This window comes from Melospiza georgiana, chromosome 1 (genome assembly GCF_028018845.1).
Source record: "Melospiza georgiana isolate bMelGeo1 chromosome 1, bMelGeo1.pri, whole genome shotgun sequence".
Taxonomy (NCBI): domain Eukaryota; kingdom Metazoa; phylum Chordata; class Aves; order Passeriformes; family Passerellidae; genus Melospiza; species Melospiza georgiana.
This window is the reverse complement of record NC_080430.1, coordinates 67,646,098-67,668,992: the sequence shown is the minus strand read 5'-3', so window position 1 is coordinate 67,668,992 and position 22,895 is coordinate 67,646,098. Positions and strand designations below refer to the sequence as shown.

At 40.8% G+C, this 22,895-nt stretch overlaps 1 protein-coding gene across 1 annotated transcript; it reads left to right on the top strand.

The window, feature by feature from the left end:
- The first annotated feature begins 4,821 nt into the window (after nucleotides 1-4,821).
- Nucleotides 4,822-21,881, top strand: TMEM170B (transmembrane protein 170B). Its single transcript, XM_058028250.1, has 3 exons — nucleotides 4,822-5,352; nucleotides 12,838-13,008; nucleotides 17,050-21,881. The coding sequence occupies exons 1-3, from the start codon at nucleotides 5,256-5,258 to the stop codon at nucleotides 17,178-17,180; spliced, it is 399 nt and encodes a 132-aa protein (XP_057884233.1). The 5' UTR covers nucleotides 4,822-5,255; the 3' UTR covers nucleotides 17,181-21,881.
- Nucleotides 21,882-22,895: the final 1,014 nt, after the last annotated feature.

Genomic DNA, 22,895 nt, shown 5'->3' with positions numbered 1-22,895 from the left:
GCTGTGACTGCCAATTCTCCTGACTGAGTAGTAACTGCTGTGCATAAATTGGTGGTCTAGAAAGGGGACAAGTGTCACTGTTAGGTCGGACGTGACATACACACCTGTGATCAGGGTCCAAGAAGAAAAATGTTTTTTATTCTGCATGTTCTCCACCTTATATACTCTTAACAAAGCGTGATCTTAAGTCATTAACTGCATCACAATAACTTATTATATCCATTGGTGCAAAGCAATTAGCATCAATATAATTGGCAAAATTTTTACAGAAATTTAATAAGGCCCGTATACACATCTACTTAAGCATGTGGTCTAGCTTAGAAAAATTTTCGTGTCTCTTTTCTAATCTGTTTCCATGCTGATGGCCTTGTCTTCTTCCTTGCTATGGATACACTTGAAAATCGTCAATTGTTGTTTCTTCTATTAACACAGCTTTGCTTGCAGGCCAGCTGTTACTACTCCTATTGAGTAGTAACTCAGCTGTTACTACTCCTATTGAGTACTACTACTATTGAGTAGTAACTGCTGTGCATAAATTGGTGGTCTAGAAAGGGGACAAGTAGGAAGAAACCTATTGCTAACATCAGAGGTTTAATTTATTTTCTGTATTTGTAACAGCTTGTCAGTGACTTGGGTGAAAGGCCAAAAAACCCCTTTGAAATGGGGAAAAAGTGTCTGCATATATGACAAGTGCTGGGGTTTTCCATTCAGTTAAAACAGTTTAACTGCACTTCCAGTCAATCTACATGGCCAGCTCTGGATAGAAAATCTCAAGTGAGAATTCTGTTCTTCAAGGGGACCAAAAGGGGTTTCTATTTGGATTTTGATGTTTTACTATGATTCACTATGCTGTATTCACTATGGAAAATTAAATATTTGCTCCAGAGCATGGCAATAGAACATATTCAGACTTGTCTGTTTCTCTAAAGAAATGTGACTTAAGAAATCAGTTCATTTTGAACAGCATTACCTTTCCAAGTGGAAAATTATTCAGCCAAGGGCTCTCCAATGAAATCTATCATTATTTCTTTAGCTTCTGGAAACAATACCAGAAGTTAATAGCAACTTATGTAGAGGTATTCTGATCTTTTGCAGAGCAGAGAAACTAAGCTGACCCTACTTTTCCACCTGTAAAACTAATTTCCTTTGGCTGAAGTCAGAGTTTACAGCTGGCTCCTTGCAGTGCTTTGCACACTCCCAAACCTCCCAGCTGCTGTGAGGGAATAGGGGAATGGGGGAAGGAAAATGAGCTCATCTGGGAAGAAGATCAGTCTCTGTATAAGCTTTCAGGTGCTCCCCATGGACCCTTTCACTGGTGGGTTTGGATGTGTAAAGGAGTCCTGGAGTCTCTCAGGCATTTGTGGTGGCTCAGGCCTGGCTGTCAGGCAGACCTGGTGAGTTGTGTCCCTGCCTCTGGGATACCACACAGGAGTGGAAACCTGGGATTTCTACACAAATTGTGAAAGTTTTTTTGTCAGGTTCTCTCCCCTCCCCTGCTTCTTTCCCTGCAGTTCCAAGCCCTCTCTCGATCCCTGCTCTGCAGAGGATTATTACAGCTGGTCATACCCAGCCTGCCAGCCCTCCCTCTGCCATCCTACTAGCAAGTCTTCCTCTCTGGCACAGTCACCTTCCCTGATCCATCCCCACATTCTCTGCTCTCCCTGTCCTCCCCATGTTCAGGGTGCCACAGCAGTGGAAATGGTCTTACCATGCCCTTGCAAAAGGACTCCTTCTCTTTTTTTAGCCATTAATAATTTATGGAATGGAGCTACCTCACCTGATGAAATTGTGAGATTATGTCCTCCTCCTCTTTCTTTCTTCTTCCTTCTTTCTTCCTCTTCTTTTTCTTTCCCGTTTCACTTATCAGAACAGTGCTGCCCACTGTAGTTTCTCCTCCCTGAGATGTTTGCAGCCCTCACCCCCTTTGCCTGCCTTGCTCAAGCACAAGTGGTTTATTCCTCCCCTGAGTCACAGTTTCAGCTGCAGCCTGAGCCCTGCTGGGAGCCCTTTGCCATTACTGCTGTTGCTCCGTGCATTACTGCCTACAGAGCTGATAATAATCCCTGCAGGGAGCTGCTACACTCGGGACTTCTGTGGCAGCACCACCCGTGTGGGAGGTCTTGCTGAGGACAGAGTTGGCTGCAATTCCCTGCTCCTATGAAGCCACAGCTTGGAAGAGTGAATTTTGACTGTTTCTGCTGCTTCATTCAAGGGACTCTATTGCTCCAGAATGACATCCTCCTAGTGTTGTGCTACTGGGAAATGTTACTGCCATGTATGACTCTTTTTTAAATTTGCTTTAAAGTCAGTACTTTAGCAATATTTTCCTATTTTCCGGAATGACCCAGTTAGCCTTGTTCACACATGATGAATTTGCATTCAAATTTTTATCCATCTCACCTGCTGGATGATGGGCTGAGGATGAAGTTGAATAAATTATATAAATTATGGCCATTTTTAAGATGAGTCTCCATCCCTTTATCACTTGTACACTGTCTAAGCATGTTGGAGGTGTTTGATAGAAAATGCTCAGTTAATTTAGGTGTTGCATGCCTGAGGTTTGACAACAATTTTTAGCCTCTTAGATGGAGTTCCAGTGGAAGCTGGACTGTGGTTTTGGTGGATCTCTCTGGTTTGTTCTCCTAGGACTTAGAGGAGCAGCTGTGTTCTTGCTGTCCCTGCACTGCTGCAGAATGATCAGCCCTCCCTGGGAGGAGAGAGCATCTGCAAAACCTTGAAGGATGATCCTTGAAGGAAATATTGCAAGAATCTGCAAACTACAGAGATACTCACTCACCTCCACGTGAATGTGCTCCCCGTACTTCTACTGTAAAACCTTGAGGAAGGTGTTCTAGCAAGTTCTGGACACTGGCTAGTGTTTTGAAGCCAGAATTCCCCATGCATTCTTCCCTGTGTGGAACACAAGGAAATCATCCATGTGCAGGTTGGAAGGTCACCAGGCACCAATGCAGCACTGTTTACAGACACATGCATGTTTCCAAGCATGCCTCTGGCCTATCAGATAGTCTTGCTGACATCTGTCAGTAGGTTGTCATAGAAGATTTATGAGATAAAATGGTCACCAAAAGTAGTCTTCCTTTTTACTGTAAGTTCTATTACACCACAGTGTCCTGCAGGGTGTACCTGGTTCTTGGGACATTGGTCTGCAACAAAAATAAATTTAGGGGTGGAGATTTTATTTAAGGACATTTAAAAATGTTTGTTTTCTCAATGTTTGGCATGCAGGAGTTAAAAAGAATAAACCATAAAAACTGTTCCTAAATAATTCATTGTCTGTTTCACATTCAAACTTAAATTTTATGCTATTTTCTTGCTGAGCCCTACTCCAAGTATGGAATAATTCTGCCCTAAAAATAAATCACTACTGTATAATGAAGGGAACTGTTTTCTGTAGGGCCTGACTTACACAGCTGTGAAGTGGTGGGGTTATAAGAAAAGGAAGAGAAAGGACCTTCTCTTGGTCATGGGACAGGGACCTGGCCCAGCAGCTGAGTTCCTTCTCCATCAGAGATGCCATGCTTAACCAGTGAAACCCAGAGCCCCCTAGGGAGCTGCTCCCTGAGAGTTTCTCATTGCCTGGCTCGATACCTACTTGCAGAAATGCCAAGTACTGTCAGCTGCAAAAGGCTTTGGAAGCACAGCCCTGAACCAGACATCCTGCATAAATCTATCTGAAAAAAATCGGGTCATTGGCATCAAGCAGGATATGAGCTGATTTATCTGTCCTGGCTCTTAATCTATAAATTGCAAATTTTATTATAAATTGCTTTACCTCTCCAACCCTTTCCATCAAAGGATGCTGACATAAAACTATGTTTATGAGGTATTGTAGCAAGCACTGCTGAAGAAATGCCAGCGAGGAAGTGTGGGCACTACATGCGGCCTAGGGATGCATATTTAAGAATGAATGCGGGATGATTGCTGGCTTTCACATCGGTAAGCACTGTGCCATGCAACAAGCCGCATCCAGCTTAAAGGCTCTGTTCTTTATTACATAAAGAAAGCAAAAGCACGGAGTAAAGATTCGCTCACGATTTCTGACGTTTTCTGACTTTCGGTGGCTTTAATCTGCGGCCGCAGTGACGGCGGAGCTGCGAGGTTCAAAGGGACGGGCAGGGACGTCTCGCAGCGTTGCCGGGATGATGCCTCGGGATGGCAGCTCGGGATGGCAGCTCGGGATGGCAGCTCGGGAGGGCAGCTCGGGACGGCAGCTCCTCCGCTGCGGCATGTGCTGTCACCTGCGCCCCGGCAGCCCCGGCACTCCCGAGCGGCGCTCCCCCTGCGCTGTCCGCTCCTCTGTCCCGGCGCTGTCCTGCTCCGCCGGGGCTGTGTCCCCAGAGCCCGCCGAGGCAGCCGTGGAGCTGAATCCGCCCGCGCCCTCTGGAGCTCCGTGTGCTGAGGCTGCGAGCAGCGAGGTGAAAACACCGCTCTTATCAGAATTCAGATTCTGCATTTTGCTCTCCTCCGATGTTTAAAGGCACTCAGCAGCATCAACTTAAATACCAGCTTTAACACCATGCAATGTTATCACTTCACTTTCCCCTTTATATCTACCCATAGGTGTATGCAGATTTTATTTGACACACTTCTTGCTAAGGCAAGTTTCTTTGGGGGCCCAGGGCATTCCCAGTCTTTCCCGCCCTCTTTGACTCAAATCGTGATTCCGAATGCCGGCTCTCCGTTTGGAGGGAGGAGCCCGCGCCCCCGGCTCCTCCCGCCGCGCCTGCGCGGGGCCGCCCTCCCGCTCCCGCTGCCCCGCTCCCGTTCCCGCCGCTCCCTTCCCTCCCCTCCGGCCGCCTCTGGCGCCGGGAGCCGCCCCGCTGCCGCCGCTGCTCCCGCATGGAGCCGCCCGCCTAGGCACGGCCCGCGGCCGCCCCGCCCTCGCTCCAGGTGATGCCGGTGACCGGAGTGACGATGCCGCCGGCGAGGCGGCGGCGGCCGCTGCCGATGGAGGAGGCGGAGATGATGATGATGATGATGATGATGGTGATGGTGATGATGGGCTCCGCCGCCCGGCCCTGCCCCTGAGCGGCAGGGAAGCGCCAGCGGCCGGCTCCCCTCCTCCCCCGAGACCGCCCGGCTCCCCCCGGCCGCCGCCTCCCCCACTCCGTCCTCGATGTCTCCTCCGCGGCGCGGAGCTCCCTCGGCCGCCTCCCCGCCCTGCCGCTCCTCGCCGCCGTCTCCCTCCCGCCCCGCGGCCCGGCGGCTGCCGGACCCCGCCCGGCGGCGGCACCATGAAGGTGGAAGCGGGGGACAACTCCATGATCAACCTGTCGGTGCAGCAAGTGCTGAGCCTGTGGGCTCACGGCACCGTCCTCCGCAGCCTCACGGGTAACGGGGCACGGCGGGCCGGGGGCCGCGGGCAGCGCTGCGGGGCCGCCGCACAATGGAGGGCGGGGGGTGGCGGTGGCGGTGGTCTCCCTGTGTGCTGCGCGGAGGGAGGGCTGGTGTTGGTGTTGCCGGGTCTCTCCGGGTGCCTGCATGCGTGTTCTGTGAGCAGGTACATCGGGTGTCTGTGTCTGTGCCTGCTGTGGGGTCCGGGAGTCGGGCGGGGTCTGTGTGAGGTGCTGCTTGGGCTGGGGTGTGTGCCCGCTGTCTGCGGTGCCTGCCCGTGCAAAGGACATGACCGTGGGGGATGTGCTCCCTCACTTCTTTATGCCCATGTATAATAAAATAAGGCTAATGGCATAGGGTGTGTGTATGCGAGTGAAGTGATGAGTACCTGTGCGTGAGTGAAGGATCGTAGAAAGTGTGTGAGTATATAAATGCGTATGGAAGGCTGGAGTATGTTTGTGGAGGTGGTTGGGGTTTTATTTTATTTTTTCCCCTTGTGGGTATATGCTCATTGGCATTTGACAGAGAGCTATAAAAAACCAACTAGAAAACCACAAAGTTTTGAGTGTGGAGAATCGGAGACTTCCCCCACTACCCCTGAGTACACCTGTGGGTAATGAGACCTGTGGGAGTGAATGAGGTGACAGCTGTTTTCTGACAAGTAGTTGTGATCTTAAACATCTGGGATTCTTAAAGACTCAGCTGTTACAAAAGAAATAATGTGAACCAAAGTAGAGTCAGGTCCTTCATCCTCTTTTAGGAGAGGGGAGCTTTGGCTGGCTCTTGGCCAGAACTGGCTTTTTTCTGGTCGGTCTCAGGCTAAAAATGGGTGTGGACTACTGTGAGACCCAAGGCATACAGTGGAGAGGGGTATCTTCTCTTATTCTGTCCTTGTGTAAAGAAAAGCATAAGCTTCCAGCTCTGAACAAACAGCACTGGGTGTCAAAAGCAGAGATGTAACTGAGTAAATTCTTTCTGCTCCCTTGTAGGGGTGTATTAGCTGGTGACAGATTAGTGGAAAATGTTGAGTAGGAGTAGGTTTTAAACAGTTATGGAAATAATCTAATATTTATGAAAGAGTATTATGTCACCTTTTTGCACTCTATATTAATGGTTAATAGATATATTCTGTTTTCTTTTTTAATCTTTTAGAGGTGGAAGATGTGTGATGGAAGTAGAAGTGGGATGAAAATAGAAGTGTAACTGAAGTTGAAGCTGTAGCAAACAGAAAGTGATTATCTTTATTGCTCTTTTAACTTTCAGGATGCATCTTAGTGTAATAAAAAAGGTTAACCTTTTCATATTTATCTGGTCTATGAACTTTGTAGCGTGTGTCTGATAATTAGAGTTTCCAGGTATTAGTGTGATGACACACTAAACACAGTTCACTTCCTGAGTAGTTACTTTAACATACCTATTTAAAAACTTGTACTCTTAAAGGAAAAAGTTCACAATGGATTTCACTTTGCTTTGTGCCACACATCCTCTATAAAGTTTTTCTTATTAGATCATTGTGCAGCATAGGCGTTTCTATGAAATTCAGTGCTGAGAGTTAATATCAGCTCACTTCTCAGTGCTTTTCAATAAGATAAGGGCTTGCATAAGGTATTTTTAATGTGGAATGTATTTTCTTTTTAGCTTAAAAATACGAAAAATACTTTTTTATCCATTGTAGTGTTGTTGAGGAATGTGTCACTGCCAGTTGTAGTGGCGGTTTCTAATTTTGTGCTTAAATGATGTTTGCTCTTACAGCCATAACCTGTTGACCTGACTGTCAGCAGTCCAAAACTTGCTCTGGGCTTAAAAATCTTTTCCACAGGTTAGAATATATATTGATATAATCATTGATATTATCAAAAAGCTGAACTAGTTACGAGCCCTTCCTTACTCCTTATCAAAGTAAACTTTGCTCAAGACCAGAAATTCTGTTCTTTTCCCTGCCAAGAAAATAGGTTTGTGAACGAGTTTATCTTCTTTGACTACTTAATCCATTCCCTTTTGCACCACTGTTAGGTATAAGGAGAAATTTCCCCAAAATACTGGGACAAGAAAATCATTAATATGCCATGTTCCATGAATATTCAAGACTACCTCCTGTCTACTTTTGGACTTACTGTTGTGGTCTGGACTGGACTTTAAAGTTGCACAAATGAAGATTTATCTCCTTTAGATAAACCATATTGATTATGTGTTCACAAACATGTTGCAAAATGTTATCAGCTTCCTTCTTAAAAATATGTTAATTTTCTGAATTTTTCAACAGGGTCCTGATATGAACTCCAGCCTAAGCTAGGAATGCTTCATACCCTAATAGCTTAGTTTTGGTGGGTTCTTTTTCCTGTTAATGAGAAACTAAAAGATTATTTTGACACCATATATGTGAATCAGGTTCAACATAAAAAAAAAAAAAAGGAAATCCTGTCTTTCGTTCATGGCCTCAAACACCCAGGAGACCACAGACAAGTTCATTGCTGCCATACCTATCACACCCTGTAACAGCTGAAGGTGCTGGTGTTGTTCCTTTTAGCTGAACACAGGCCCATCACCGTGGGGTGCTTGCTTCCTCTCTTCCTGACCTCTCCTGGGAGGTGCAAGGAAGGCTTTGGGAGTCATGGAGAGGTGGGGTGGCTTTCACCTCACTCTTTGTTACCTCCTCCAGTAAATACCAAGAACATCTCCTTTATATGAGCTGGTTGTGTTTTAGAGTCTAGGGTTTGCTAGAGCAGATCAGATAGCAGCTGAAATTGAACTGAAAACAGAGAAAAAATCCCATTATTAGTATCCAGTAAAATAAAAATTGTTTAAGGGCTGCTTCCACAATAAAGGACTTGGCAATATTTCTACTAATAGAAGCTCCTAAGATCCATCTTGTGCTAATTTTTCCCAGATTGTCTGGATTTTCTTTGCCCCCTATGCTGTTACTTGAGAGGACTAGTCTGTAATTTGAGATTTAAATGATCCTCAGCAAAGTGCTTTTTTTCCCCACTTAGTGCAGCAAAAATCATAACGTCTCCAAAGAACACTTTGACTGTATTGTTGATAACTTTGAAAGTACCAGTTAATACAATAATTAGGGACAGGACCTGGTGCTGAAGAAAAAAATATAGCATGTAAAGAGCTGAGTTACATTTGCAGTTATTATAGCTGTTACTTCATCTGAGTGCATTGAGTTTATAAGCTAAAGGAATCTAACATTACTGGTTTTTCTAATTCTAAATTTGATGAGTGCTACCTTGTTGACTTAAATCTGTATTTTTGTATTCTTAGTGCAGGTGCTCATTGCTTGACTACTTGTAACTGATAGCAGTAGGCTGGGTACAGGGCTTAGAATAGAAAGAGAAAGAGAGAGACACTGTTTTGGAGTAATCAACTTTGATTTATGACATGTTGTAGGCAATCATTATTCATCTGGCAAAACAAGATTAGAGCTAGAGGAGGAGTGCTGAAGATGAAGGACTAAGGAGATACTCCATGTTTATTGAAGCTTAGTGGCAGTAGGACAGCATATTGATACATTATATAGCTAATATTTGAAAATCATTTATCTGCTTCTGGTGATGGAGTGCAACTTCAAGTCTTTCTAAGATGGAAGTGATATGAATGTTATTCTAAACAATAGCATGCTTTCATAAGTCTTTTCCCAATCTCTAATGTTGTGTATGCCTACACTAATATATATATATATATAATGTTTATCTGTAGTACGTAAGCATAATGTATGCATGATATCTATCTGATATATATGAATGCCAAAGTTAACAAAGTGCTCTAAAACTGATGTGATTGGGCATTAATTACAAGGTATTTGAGTTTGCAGCTTTTCTGGTAGGAAAAAAATCCCCAACTGAGGCAAACCAGAGGAAAGGAGCATAAACACTGTCTTAAATCTTCTTTTCAGTTTAAGCACTAAGAATTTTAAACATGAAAAATATATCTCAGTTGTTCCTATTAGAAGAGCTGTGACATCTTTGCAATTTACTGAATGTCACTATGCTTGTAAACTACTGGGCCTGCCCTAGTTCCTGTGTTTCTCTAGGAACTGTGGAGTTTTGATAATGTATGTTGTGTTTTGGTGACTTCAAGTAACTTGGATACTTTAAAAGTAAACTCTGACTTTTTTCAGGGTCAAGCAAAAGAAGTTGCAAGAATTTTGTTGGTCTTTTTTTATTTTATTTTGTACTATTCATATCTCTTTGAGGGCATGACTAAATGAACTGAGGCTATGTGAGTATTTGAATCTCTCTGACATATATAGGTAAATCATTACCTCTGTAACAGCAGCTGATGCTGTCAAAAGAGCTGCACAATTAGAATAGCTGCACAAAGACTGAAATTGGACTGTGCTTTTTTTGTCAGGGTAGCAATACATAAATTTATGCTGCTTAAAGGATCAGTCAGTGTATAGGACATAAATAGCTGAGATACTTCAGTCTCACTTCCTCTTCCTTAGAGATGGTGCAAGTCAATTCAGCAATCAAACTACTCAGTCATTTCTGAACAAGTGAAGTCTTGGCCATTTGTGTTCAGAGGTCCTCATTCTCTTTCTCTATTCTTTAGTGGCACCTCTCAGTGTTATTCCTAAGCTATTCTTTGTGTCTTTCAGTGTTACTCTGACATACTGCTTTTGAGTGTCATCTCTCTTTGTGGTTCAGGGGTTAGGTGATACTGAATTTTACAGAACATGAATAATTCTCTGCCCTCACCATATCAGGGTAAGAGTGTCTGTGTTGTCCTCTAGGTGAATGGAGCTTAAGGTCTCCTGATTTGCTTGAAGGGTTCTCTCTCTCTCTCTCTCTCCTTACCTTGTTCATCCCTGTTAAACAACTTTCTTGGCTGGCTTCATCACTCACCCTACAAGCAGAAGTAAATAAATGTGTTGAACTAGCAGGCATAGAAAGAGTAAATAAAGGAGGATAAGAAAGGATAACTTCTGGCCTTTCCTAGGGAACGTGCTTGGAAGTGATTGTCCTGTTTCAGCTCCTACATGATGTTTTAAGACATACATCATGTCTTAATGAAGGGAGGTCATAGTTTAACAAAGCTCCAGCTGCTTTTGTGTCAAACAAAGAATGTTTCTGGATGCTCTCTAATTTCCTTTTCAATATGCCTGCTGCTTTTAAAGAGTAGGAGGAGAAAGTGTGTAGCAAAGAACTGAAGTTTATATTTCTTTAGCCAACAGGACATTTTGGTGCTGGTTCTATTCTCAAGCCTCCTGCCCTAAATATAAAGTGAGGAGTGATGTTAATTTTCCTTGAGCCTTATTTGGAATGTAAATAAGACCGAAGATCGTCGCTCACTGTGGAGCTATTTTGTTGTGTAAGAGTTTGTAAATATTTTTGGTTTCTTAGTTACAGGGGAGTAGTTTGCCTTTTCATAAGCTTTCATTTTCTTCTAAAAATACAGTCATCCTAGTGAGTTTTCCTAAGACTGGAAGTCATTTGTCTTTTCTACCTGATAAAGGTTGGCAATGCCTACAAACACCAATTTCCTAAAAGGTGATGCAGTGCCTAGCAAATCCTGTAGAAATTATGGGGTGTGGCAGTGGCAGATTCCCACAGACTTTCTTGGTCCAGATTGGTTAATAAATCCTCCTGTTGTCCAACTGTAGGTCTGGCAGGGCTGCCATGTTCTATATTGGTGGATCTTTGGTTAATCCTTTTGTTTATGTGCTGCCACTTGAATAAAACAATGGAAATACCCAGGCTGTGCTAGTAATGGACCAGGCCTGTTAGAGACAGCAGGAAAGGTTCCCTTCCCACAGATTAGATCAGCCAGTCTTTCTTCATTTTAGTAAGGAAGTTTGTGGAGTGACTGCTTGACACTCCTGCCACTGTTCTGTAACAGTGGCTTCTGAGAATGATGAGACATTAATTTAGTGGAACAGAGTACCATGGTCATTATCCTTTTGCCAAGATTTTTGACACCCATCTTGGGGCCAGGGGTGAAGGGATGGAGGATCTGATGAGAGCTGCTCTGAGCCACCCTCAGGATGTGGACACATGTACCCAGGCACTCAGAAGGAAAAGCTTGAACTACAGTTGAAGAATTCATTGGATGTGGATTTGCCAGCCACCTTCCTTGCTGCTCTTTTAAAGGAGTCTTTTGGCTTTCATGATTTAGAGGAGCTGTACGTCCTTGGGCAGACAGATTTTCATTGTGTGAAAGGGAAAGGGTTGAACAACTCCCAAAGTACTGCTAAATAAAAAAGCTTAAACTCTCTATCTGTGCTATCTATATACATATCCTACTGACAATGGACTCCCAGGGCTGTGGTTATTGTGTAGCAACATTTTTTTTTCTCAGCATCTTTTCACAGTATGTTTTGTGCTGCTCAGTATTTTTAAAGTTAGCTAATTGGGTTGTATTTTTTTCCTCAAATAGTTGATATGAGTCAAGCTACTTTAATACAGGCTTGCCTCATAAGCAATAAGTATCTTGCTTTTGTAAGGAAGCTGGGGTTTTTTGTTTTGTTCTATTTTTGAGGGGAACTGCAGCAAAAGCTGAATTAATGACAGTGTCATGGGATTATGGAATATGTACCCTAATTTGCTAAGTTCTGTAATGATACATACCCACTGTAGCTCACTTAAAAGGGATTTTTTTTTCTTTTATTTACTCACCCTTTTGATTTGTAGAATGTTTTTAGAAAGTTGACAGCAAGTGAGAAAGTTTCTTGAGTTATTGTGTAGCTCCGTTGATGGTTCCAGGGTTCCAGCTCTTTTCTTTGAAGGTGCTCATCACGTCTGCCATTCTTCAAAGTAATGTTTGTGCTCCAAACATTCTCATGATCTGACGCCCTTTTTGGTAATTCATATAATAGTCACTGCCTCTCTCTGAAGTTCTCTACTAAGGAATTAGATGAGTTAAAATTTCTTGTTAAAATGATAATGTTTTTATTTGCACTTTTGAAACTTTGATGGAGCACTCTATTACAGCTCCTGGGTGTAGATAAGCTAAAGTCTTTAATCTCAGTTCTCCCATCTGATGTTACCTGATGCTGTCTCTTATTTGTGAGTGTGGGGGATTGGGAAACAACAAAAGATCCACACCTGCCCCAAAACAAAAACTCAGAACCCAAACAAACCCCAAACCAGTTCTTGACTTTTTCCTCCTTCAGTCTTTGTGTCAGAATATTTCATTTGACAGAAGCAATTACAATGCCCACTATGAAATTGCATTCAACACTATTTAATGAAGCCATCTAAGGAATTATGGCTACCTGTAAAAAAAAATCTGAATTAATATTTTTGCCAAAATCCTTTTCATAATTTTTAATGCAATTCAGCTAGTCCTTTATGACAGACTGCTGAAATGAGGAAAGAGTCTTGAGCATGTGCTGATGGTGTCACATGTATCACTTTTAAAATGGAAATCAGTATTGATTGTCTCCTACTGTTGATTGTTTGCAATGTTTTAAAGTTTCTTACTTATGAAGTTCTTATCTTAAAAACATTAACCCTTTATTTGACTGCTTTCTTTCAGAGATGTGGTACTGGGTTTTCCTCTGGGCTCTCTTCTCCTCTCTCTTTGTCCATGGTGCTGTGGGAGTGTTAATGTTTGTGATGCTGCAGAGGCATAGGCAGGGGAGGCTGATATCTGTCATTGTGGTCAGCATTGGATTTCTGGGTTCTGTAACTGGAGCAATGATAACCAGTAAGTCTGCCTTTTGTTCTTGTTTGGTTTTGGGTTTTTTTTTTTTTTTTTGTTTTTGTTTTTGTTTTGTTTTGCTGTTGTTTTGGGTTTTTTTCTTTTTTTATTTTACATCTAACTTAAAAAAAAAAAAAAAGACCAAACTGCTTTTCTTAGTTAATTGCTAATTGTTTATTAAGGATTTTTGCAATAGTTATAGAGTGGCTTCTCCTCACCTCCCAAAAAAGAAAAATTAAGCTTTGCTGATGTTCTAGGTGGAGTACTGTTTGGCAAGGGCACGTGTTACAGAGTTTCTTATGGAATTACATGAATGGCCACCACTCAAAATACATTTTTTCATTATTTCTTGACATTGTATCCTCAGATAGATGCAACAATTTTCTCTGTTAAAGCCCAAAGGTTCACAGAGCTGTTGTTAAAAACCACACTCATATTTAAAACATTGCAGAAAGTACGAGTGTGTTATATAGTGAAATGTGGAAGGCTTACACCTGACCAAATACGACACGAATTTGTTGCCAACAATGTTTTGAGGAAATGATGCTCATCTGTCCTCATCTAGAGTTATTGTATCAGATGCTGCTTTTCCATCTTTCCCAAGAAATTCTGTTATCTATGTCAGCACTGAAACACGGGCCATAAAACCTCTAGGATACTTTAGTCATTCTTTGGTTTTATCATATCCAGCTTTGTTTATCAAATTTATAAATAGACTACAGTAGCTTTCCCAAGCAAGTAGGAGCATGCTGAGTTTTCTCATTTTGTGGGGGGAAAAATAGTGAATGCTATTTTTTCAGGAAAGAAGCACACTCTTGCCTGCAACAGTGCTGGTAAGGAGTTCTCAGCATTAAAAACCATGTGTTGAATGGTGCCTATGTTAACTGAGCAGTAGTTTCTGCCCCAAAATCTTCAGTGTTGCAAAAAAGATTTCCTTACCCTCACAGACCTTTCAAGTTAGGCACCTTAATACTAGCAACCACCATACAGTCTGAAGGCAAAACTTCCCACCTTTCACTTTGGTTTTCCTGTGTTCTGCCCAGGTTATCAGAATAGTGGTATCACTACTCATTCATAGAGGATTTGTGTCAGATTATTTCTTATTGCTGCTGAAAGACATTCCTGACTATTGTTTTTCAAGGCTAAATAAAAATGCAAATGTATGAGAAGTTTCACTAAAACTTTCCTCAAAATGTTGTTTTAATTGCTACAGATTTCTCATCTTAGAATTTCCACCGGTTAACACAGTATGGTTCAGTATAGCTATTGTTTGGGGGAGGTTGGATTTTTTTTTTTTTTTTTTTTTTTTTTTTTGCTGAGATAAGTTGGAACTACTTGAGTGCCTTATGTTATATGTTATGCTGATTTTTGTCTTAGGATTAAAATGGCAGTGGCCTGTTACAAGGTCAGCCATGCAGGAGCATTTCTGAAGAACTGAGATAGGAAATGTGGTGTTGAAAGATCCAAGCAGAGACTTTCACAGCTTTCTGTGGTGGGGAGGTTTCAGGATCAGTGTCTCTCAAATGAAAGTACTCTGTGTCTTTTATCTTTGCATAAAAAAAAAGGAGCAACACAGTTGTATTTTTGGCATCCAGTTTTGCAGGTCAAAGCATTTAGCACGTAAGCAATCCTGTTTGTGTGCAGATTCATCTGAGAACTTCTCCAATCTTAGACTATAGACTTGTTATGCTGTTCCCAAAGGTTTTGCACAGAGCATTGCAGCTTGCTTAGGCAACTACTTTTACCTTGAAGCATTTTTTGTTTCTGGCCAGAACTCGGTTGTTTTGTACTGATAGAAATTCTGTAGGGAGCTTTTGAAGGCAAATTATGGTGATCAAATATTAAAGAGGAGTTTTAATAGCTATTATGCTGCAAACTGAGAGATGCAAGTTGAAATATCAGCTATTTGAATATGCCTGGTCCAGTGCTTAAGAAATTGAAATAGCCAACTGACTTCAATTTCCACTTTGCATTTCCAGTGTTCTGCATTGTTTGTGTAGGAGAATGAAGGCAGCATAGACTATTGCAAAATGTAAGTTTAATTTTGGTCAGGAAGATCTTTCAAACTTTCTAATGTTCTGGAACCTTTTTAGCAGCGTATAGAAAAACAGGAGACTCCTCTGTTTCGTAGCTTTGAAAAGTCATGGAAATTAAAAAATTAAAATTAAATTAGGTATTAAATAAAATTTTTAAAAGGTATTGAAAAATTACTAATCAGAAGGGAATACAGTAAAAAGAAAAAAAAAAAACAACAAAAAAACTGAAACCCTAATAAAAACAAACCCACAAAGCAACAACCAAAAATACCCCACCAAGCCAGACAAGAATATATAAACACCAGGCAGCTTAAGGCAAGGATTTTAGCTGTATTTGATCCAGAAGGGCCTGTCCTTCCTCCTCTTCCCCAGCACACTCCTTTTTGGTAACAAATTCTCATTTCCCTCATTGGCAGCCTATTGTACATACTTTTGGCTCCATACCATCTGTGCTGGATTATGCATTACAGGTTGTACTGCACACTGTTATTTGTGTAATAATACATAATTAGCAAACTACCAAATTTTTATTGCTTTATTCTGGATACTTCCCAGAGTATCTCAGTGTTTTCTTAAAGCCCAAAATTTCTGTTACTGATCTAGTAGTGACAATTCTGGTATACTTTTTTGGCCAATTTGAATTCGCTTTGAGAGTTCAATCTGAAAAATAATTTTAATGTCCGTAGTGGGCTCAGTCTAATGGATCTCTTTCAAGTTTTGACAGCAGCTAGCCAAGGAACAAATGGAAAAGCTTATGAAAGGTAGCTGAGTGAAATACCATAAGGCTAGCCTTCTGGTGAGATATTTCAGGCAAAATATACTTTACAGAATATGTTTAAAAAAAAAACCAACAATAAAAATAACCAAAAAATTGCCTAACAGCGTGATTAATAGTGTTTGTAAGTACTGTTATGGCCACAGTCATGACTGAATTCTACTCTTCCTAAAGCTGTTGTGAAACTTAGGTGTTACTTTTTGAAGATGTCAGATGATTCAGATGCTGGTTGTACTTTCAGAAAATCTGTTGTGACTCAATGTATTTCTGTGTCACTGATGGATTTTTGATCACTCCAGCAGACTATTCCTGTTAGTAAATGTGCAAAACCAAAAAAAAAGTCCCATTTTTTGTTTAAATCTTGCTTATTATTTTAAAAAATTGTGATGACTTTTCAGTTCTCTTTGAGCCTGAAAGAGCCTGTGTGATCTCTGAAGGCATTTAATTATGACTAGATAACATCTGAGACAATCCATACTGAAGGTCTGCAATTAAGTTTTGGGTTTGGTTGAGGTTGATCCTGGCCTCTTTAGATTATATTTCAAATGTGAATTTGCACACAAATGTACAAGAAAAATGATCTGTTGAGTTCAGAATCTTTTTATGTGCTATAGCTCAAAATCTAATTGTATTGGTTCGAAATTTCCTCTCATACACATTTATGGCAAACACTGCAATACTTTGGCCTTTTTCATGTTTTGCTGGATTTACTAAACAATTGTTAACAATTCAGTACTTTAAGTTGAAATAAACTCATTTAGTATGACCAGTTTATTCAGCTGAAATATTAAATGAAGCTGGTCAATGTGTCTTTGAAATTGTTTTGTTGACACTAGCAGCTTTATTTTTCTTGTCTTCTCCCTGCCTATACAAGCAGTATTAAACCACTCTTCAGACCTGGTCAATTTTTAGAGGACTGTCTTGCTACCTTTTCAAACTGGCACAAGGCAAAAAATGTTAAAAAAAATTTTTGAAGATGTGTAAAGGGAAACAACAAGTTTGATTTTCTTAAACTGATGATGGAAAAGTTGATCTGGTTCAATTGGGAAAATCATTCTTGAAGAATATATATAACTGTAAAAATACAAGCAAGGCTGGTAATTGTGTAATGCCATGAAGCAATGCAGTGTTTGGTAATGTTCTATAAATAGGTGTCACATAGAGTAGATAATTTGTCACATATTTCAACCTTGGCTTTTTCTGTGGTTTGATCATTGTTTTCCTTGTGATCCTTAGGTGCTGCAGTAGCTGGAATTTACAGAGTAGCAGGAAAGAACATGGCTCCCCTAGAAGCTCTTGTCTTTGGTGTTGGACAGACAGTACTGACATTAATTATCTCATTTTCAAGAATTCTTGCAACGCTTTGAAGCTCATGTAGAAAGGGGGGAGAAAAATGTCTTCAGTCTGAAGAGAAGCGTCCTGACAGTGGATTCATCAGCTTATGAACTCGAATTCTGGTGCAAGAGGAAGGAAGCTATGTGGAAAGTGCACTACAAATCTCGAGGCTCAGTCAAATGAGCAGGCTGTCCTCTAGTGTTGGAACTGCTGCACTCCTGCACTGCGCCTTAACGTGCCTCCATCGCGGGCCGGGGGGATCCCTGTGAGATCCAGGGATGGAGATGGAGCACCTGCAGCAGCTGCCAGGCAGGTCCCTGCTTGGTGGTGGCATCACTGTCCTTAACACCTTGGAAGGAAACAGAGGGGCCGTCCTGAAAGCTGCTCCGTGTGCCAAACTTGGGATTTGATTCTGAGCGGGTGGCTGGGTAAGCTCTGGAATGTAGAAGAATTCTGTGAATGTGCACAATTCTCCTTGAATTCAGGTGAAATAGCAAGATAACTGACTTTTGTGTGTTAGAAGAATCTCTCTGAATGCTGAATATTCTTGTTCAGCATTCAAAACAACTGTTAGATCTGTTTCAAAATGTAGATTAATTTTGATGGGGTTTAAGAACCACAGCTTTAACAACCCTGATATAATTAGCACTGTGTGAAGAATGGCTCGTGGCAGTTTCGTTCCTTGGCACATTTCTTTGTGATTTTAGCCTGTCAGAAATCAGGAGTTTAGGGTGACTATATGAAGGTTACTAAGTACAAGCCATTGTGTATGCACAAACAAATCTTAAACTGTTGCTTTCCTTGAAATTACTTTGTCTTAAGCATACACATGGCTACCAGCCCTTCTGCAAACCTCAGAGAAAGGGTGCTCATTGCAAATGAACTCCCTATATTTAATTAAGCGCTGGTAGGACCCTTACCCCTACATGCATTCTGTAAGGAAAACACAAATACAACAAACTGTCAGAGGAAACCTATGAGGAAAATGGAAAGGGTTAACAATATGATGTCTTGGTTTTCTACTGAACAAAAATATTAAGTGTAATAAAATAGTTACCGTACTCCAAAAATTTGTAAGTGGGGCAGCACTAATGTATTTACTACCTTGTTTCTGAACATTTTGTATCTTCGGAAAGGTCAAGATACCTAGAACTTTCAAATACTTAGCTATTAGTGGTTTATGCTTTTCTAGTTTAAAAGGGACTGAGTGGTGTTGTGCATGTGAATGTCATAAATGTGAGTGTTTGGAGTAAAGAGAAATTAAGTCTAATGACTAATTATTTATGAAATACAAAATTAAAAGGGCATAAAGTTCTGTGAAGAATGAGGAATCTTTTACATCTTTTTTCAGCTTAATGCTTTTCAGAAGTTGTCTCTTAATGATGACGGGGAATAAATCACTCAAAGGTTTTGCTGTTATGATGTCAAAAAGACTTTCAGGACTGTCATAAACACTGGCACCTACTGCACACCTAAAAGAATATGTTTAAAATATAACTTGCAATCCAGTCATTGCTTAGTACTTTAAAATATAATGAACTAACATGTCTGCCTTTATCTTATTCCACATTTCTTTAAAGTGCTAGGAATGCTAATAGTATTTGTTTTCTTTAAAAGCATCAAAGTCTTGTTTGGAAAACATACAAAGTTATGGGCTTTGCAGGGAACAAGTTAAAGTATAGGTTTATAAATATTTTCAGTGTTATCTTTACTTTTAATTGCTTCAAAAATGTGGCTGAATACATATACTGTCACTGTTTTTGAATGTCTTCAAAAACTTTCCTGTGGTTTGTTTTTTTGTCTTTTGTCTTTTACTTTTTGCTTATAATTTTTGGCACATGACCGTTGCACTTTAATAGACAATGAAATTATGACATCTGTAACAACAATTGAAACTTTCCCCCATTGTCTTAAATTGTGAGAAAACTGGTTTCAGGTATTTATGTCAAATTGAATAATAAAGTGATTGAAGATATTTTTCCTAATGTGCCTTGTTACACATATGTTTAGGTGAGAGGATTTAAAAAAAATTGTCACGTCTTCATTCTTGTTCTACTTTGATTATTTCTGATTAATTTGGTTACTTGATACAGTGTCTTGTTCAACAGAGTTTAAAACATTTTATTTGACAACCTGGAAATGCTTGTCTGGATCAAAACCAAACGCATCACGAAGCACTCGCTGTGTTCGGTAATTTAGATTGTCTCATGCCTTTGTCTCACACTGAAACTTATTCACATGTTCCAAATTCTTAATTTTTAATCTAAATGCTTAATTTTTGTAGGAGGCTATTATGCTGCCACTGGCCAATGGCTGGCTGTCTTTCACTAAGCTAAACTACAGCAGGCTGCTGCCAACTGATGAGATACATGTGCTTGTAATGATGAACTTCATTCTTCATTTTAATTACTGTGCCAATGAAGTTGTTGCTGTTGTAACTCTCCCCCTTGGACAAGGAGGCATCTTTGCAGGTTTTAAGCTACCTTTCTCCAAATAATTTTTTATTGCATAGGTACTTGTATTCACTTTTAGAATGTTGTTGTGTGTTTAGCTCTCTCTGCGTTGTATGGCATTATTGCCTGGCAAGAGGGGACAGGCAGATAATGTAATGCTTAAGTGGCCTAACAGGGACAAGGCTTTATTTGATAGAAGTTTGTTTTCAGCTGTTTGTTGTGAGGAGTTTATAATGATGAAAAGTTTGTCTGTGAAGTGTTCTTTGATCACAGCATGAACGTACTGCTTAATAACTCCAGCAGTGAAAGAGAGTGTAAGTGGCCTTATGTCTGCAAAACTTGGAACTTTCATTCCATATCCCTAGAAACCGTGTTGTTAAGCATAAGGTGCTTTAGTCAGTGTTTGTGTGTGTGTCTGTGTATATATTTATATTTGAATGAGTGAATGGTGGCTTTGTGGAGTGTGTTTTATACCTGACACTTGCTAACAACTGAAATAGCTTTTCCAATAGAAAATAGAATTACTTTAGCTAGCCTCCCCTCCCCCTTCCCCTCTTAATGAAGCTACAAAGGAATCTTGTGTGTGAATGGCACTGATGGTACCCTGGTTCACCCTTGGACAATGCAGTGTTGTCCACACAGATGTTTTAGCACTATCTTCAATCAGCTCTGCCTGTCTCTGGATTGTATCAAAGTGCACATTCTGCACTGTGCAGAACAAATAATGCATCGACACAGTTTAATATTTGGAAGAAGGGGGAGTACTGAATATATTATTTAATGTGGAAAAGCTGTTTTTTTTAGGAGCTGCTGCTATCAAAGATTTAAACATTCCACACACTTTTGATTTATCAGTATGATCATAGAATTGTAAAATACCAGGTTGGAGGGGACCTCAGCCATGATCTGGTCCAACCTTTCCTGTCAATAGCATGGTCTAGACAAGGTAGCCCAGCACCAAGTCTTTAAAGTGTCCAGTACTGGGGAGTCCAACACTTCCCTGTGATTTTGTTCCAATGGCATTATTCCAGTGTCCAACTGGAATATCACAAAGTAATTTGTACATATTACCCCTCATCTTTTCCATGTGACTGCTTGTAAAAAGGGAGTCTCTTCTTTCTAGCCACCCTTTGAAAATTGGAATATGTTGATAAAGGCTCCCTTAAGCCTTCTTTCTTCAAGGCAGAATCAGCCCAGTTCTTTGCTTTTCCTCATATGTCAGGCTTCCCAGACCTTTGGTTATCCCCGTGGCCTTTCTCTGGAGTCTTTTCAGCCTGTCCATGGTTTTGTGTGTTTTTTGCATGTCAGGGACCAAAGCTAGACAGAGAGAACCCAGTATTGCAGATGTGGCCTGTCAAGTGGCTGAGTGAGATAATGGTGATTTTAACTCTGCTGGTGATGCTCTTGTTGATCTAGTCCATCCATCATGTCAATGATCCTGTTGGCTTCCTTTGCCATAACAGCACACTGCTCACTCACATGGAGCTGCTTGTTCACCAGGACCCTCAGATCCCTTTCCACAGAGCTGCTCCTCAGACAGGTCCATCCCAGCCTGTGCTGCACTCCTGCATTGTGTTTTGCCAGGTGCAAGATGTTACCCTTGTCCTTGTTGAACTTTAGGAAGTTTTCTGTACATCCTGTCAATGTCCTTTTAGTTCTCAGTGTGTATTTTTCTGCTTTTCCATCTCTGGTACACTTCTCTTGTGGATTTGAGCAAATTCAGAGGTTCACAGTTAAACCAAGGAGGTCTCTTGCTCTGCCTCTTTCCTGACCTTAAAGGGGATGAGCTGGTTTAGTGTTTCCAGGAGACTGTTGGTGAAGAACTCCCAGTACTTTATCCTCCTTAGCAACCCTTCCCATGGGCTATGAGCGTAGTGAAGTTTGCTCTTCTAAATCTAAAATGTTTGTTTTAACACTGACCTTCAGCATGCTCAGCAGGATCCCAGTACTGTGACCACGGCAGCTGAGGCTGTCCCTGATTGGAATTTTACAAAGCAGGTTTCCTTGGCTTGTAAGTAGCAAGTCCAGCAATGCCCCATCCTTGATTGGCACATCTAACCATCTTTATTCCAAATCTATCCTCTACATACTCCAGGAACCTGATGGATAACATGTGGGATGCTGTATTGTTCTTCCAACAGGTGTCTAGGCAGCCAAAATCACACATAGAACCAGGTTCTGTTGACCCAAAGCTTTCTTAAGTGACCCAAATATTGTTTAATTAGTATTATTTCCTTGGAGATAATGGAGTTTGGAGGTCAGTAGCAGATGAGCTTGGAGATTCCCTCTCTGACCTTGACTCTGGCATTCAACTGAGCTTCCACAATCTCTGTAGGCATATACTGGAGGTGGTTGCTCTTTGGGTTCTCTTCTTGGGAAGCAGCTGAGGAGCATTTGGCGCTGCTCTGATTGGCTTGACTTATTCCCCAGATCAAAAAATTCTGTTTTGAGTCAAAACCTGCAGCTATGTTCCAGGAAAAAAAGGTTCCAAAAATTATTGTCCTTAAATTTCTGGGTAATTTTGAATTTAGGAAACTAAGCTGTGTGTTGTGGCTAGTCAAGACTTACTGTTGGCATTTTTTTTGAAGAAACCAATAATTTAACCAGTTTTGAACATTCAACATGGATGTGAAGCTTGTCTAAACTTGTCTAAAGTAGCTTTCTATTTTTGAAGCACATTGTTTTGATTTTGATAAAGAAAATAGTGTTGCCGTCACAACATATTGTACATTAATATTTATTTAGCTTACAATTTGTATTTGAGTTCTGTTGTGCGGAGCACATATATAATGAGGAACTGTAATGGAGTCTGAGTTCTAATAACTATAAGAACTGGGTCTTTTTGTTTTAATTTACGTCTTTCATGCACTAGGCATATTTTAATAATGCATTGCCTGCATTAAATCTAAGTATTTATATCATGAGCATATTAAACTGGATGTTTTTGTACACAGCCATCCAACATCACATATGTATAATTCCAAATGAATAGACACAATAGTATTGCTTGGTGTAGTGAGTTGTGGGTTAATAAGTTAGCCTCCCTCCCCAGAAAGTCTGTGACTCTAGTAAGGCCTAGAAATGCAATTGTGAACCTGAGATGCTTTTCAGTTGCTCTTCTGTTTCTAGAAATAGGGTTTTTATCATATGGGTATTTCAGTTAAGGGGAAAAAACGTGGAGATAGGTCACAGTTGTCATCCTAATAACCAATCTAATCCCATGTAATTTGAGACAAAATGAAATTCTGAATGTTGTTCATAAATTATGATGGAGTATTAAATACACAAAAATGC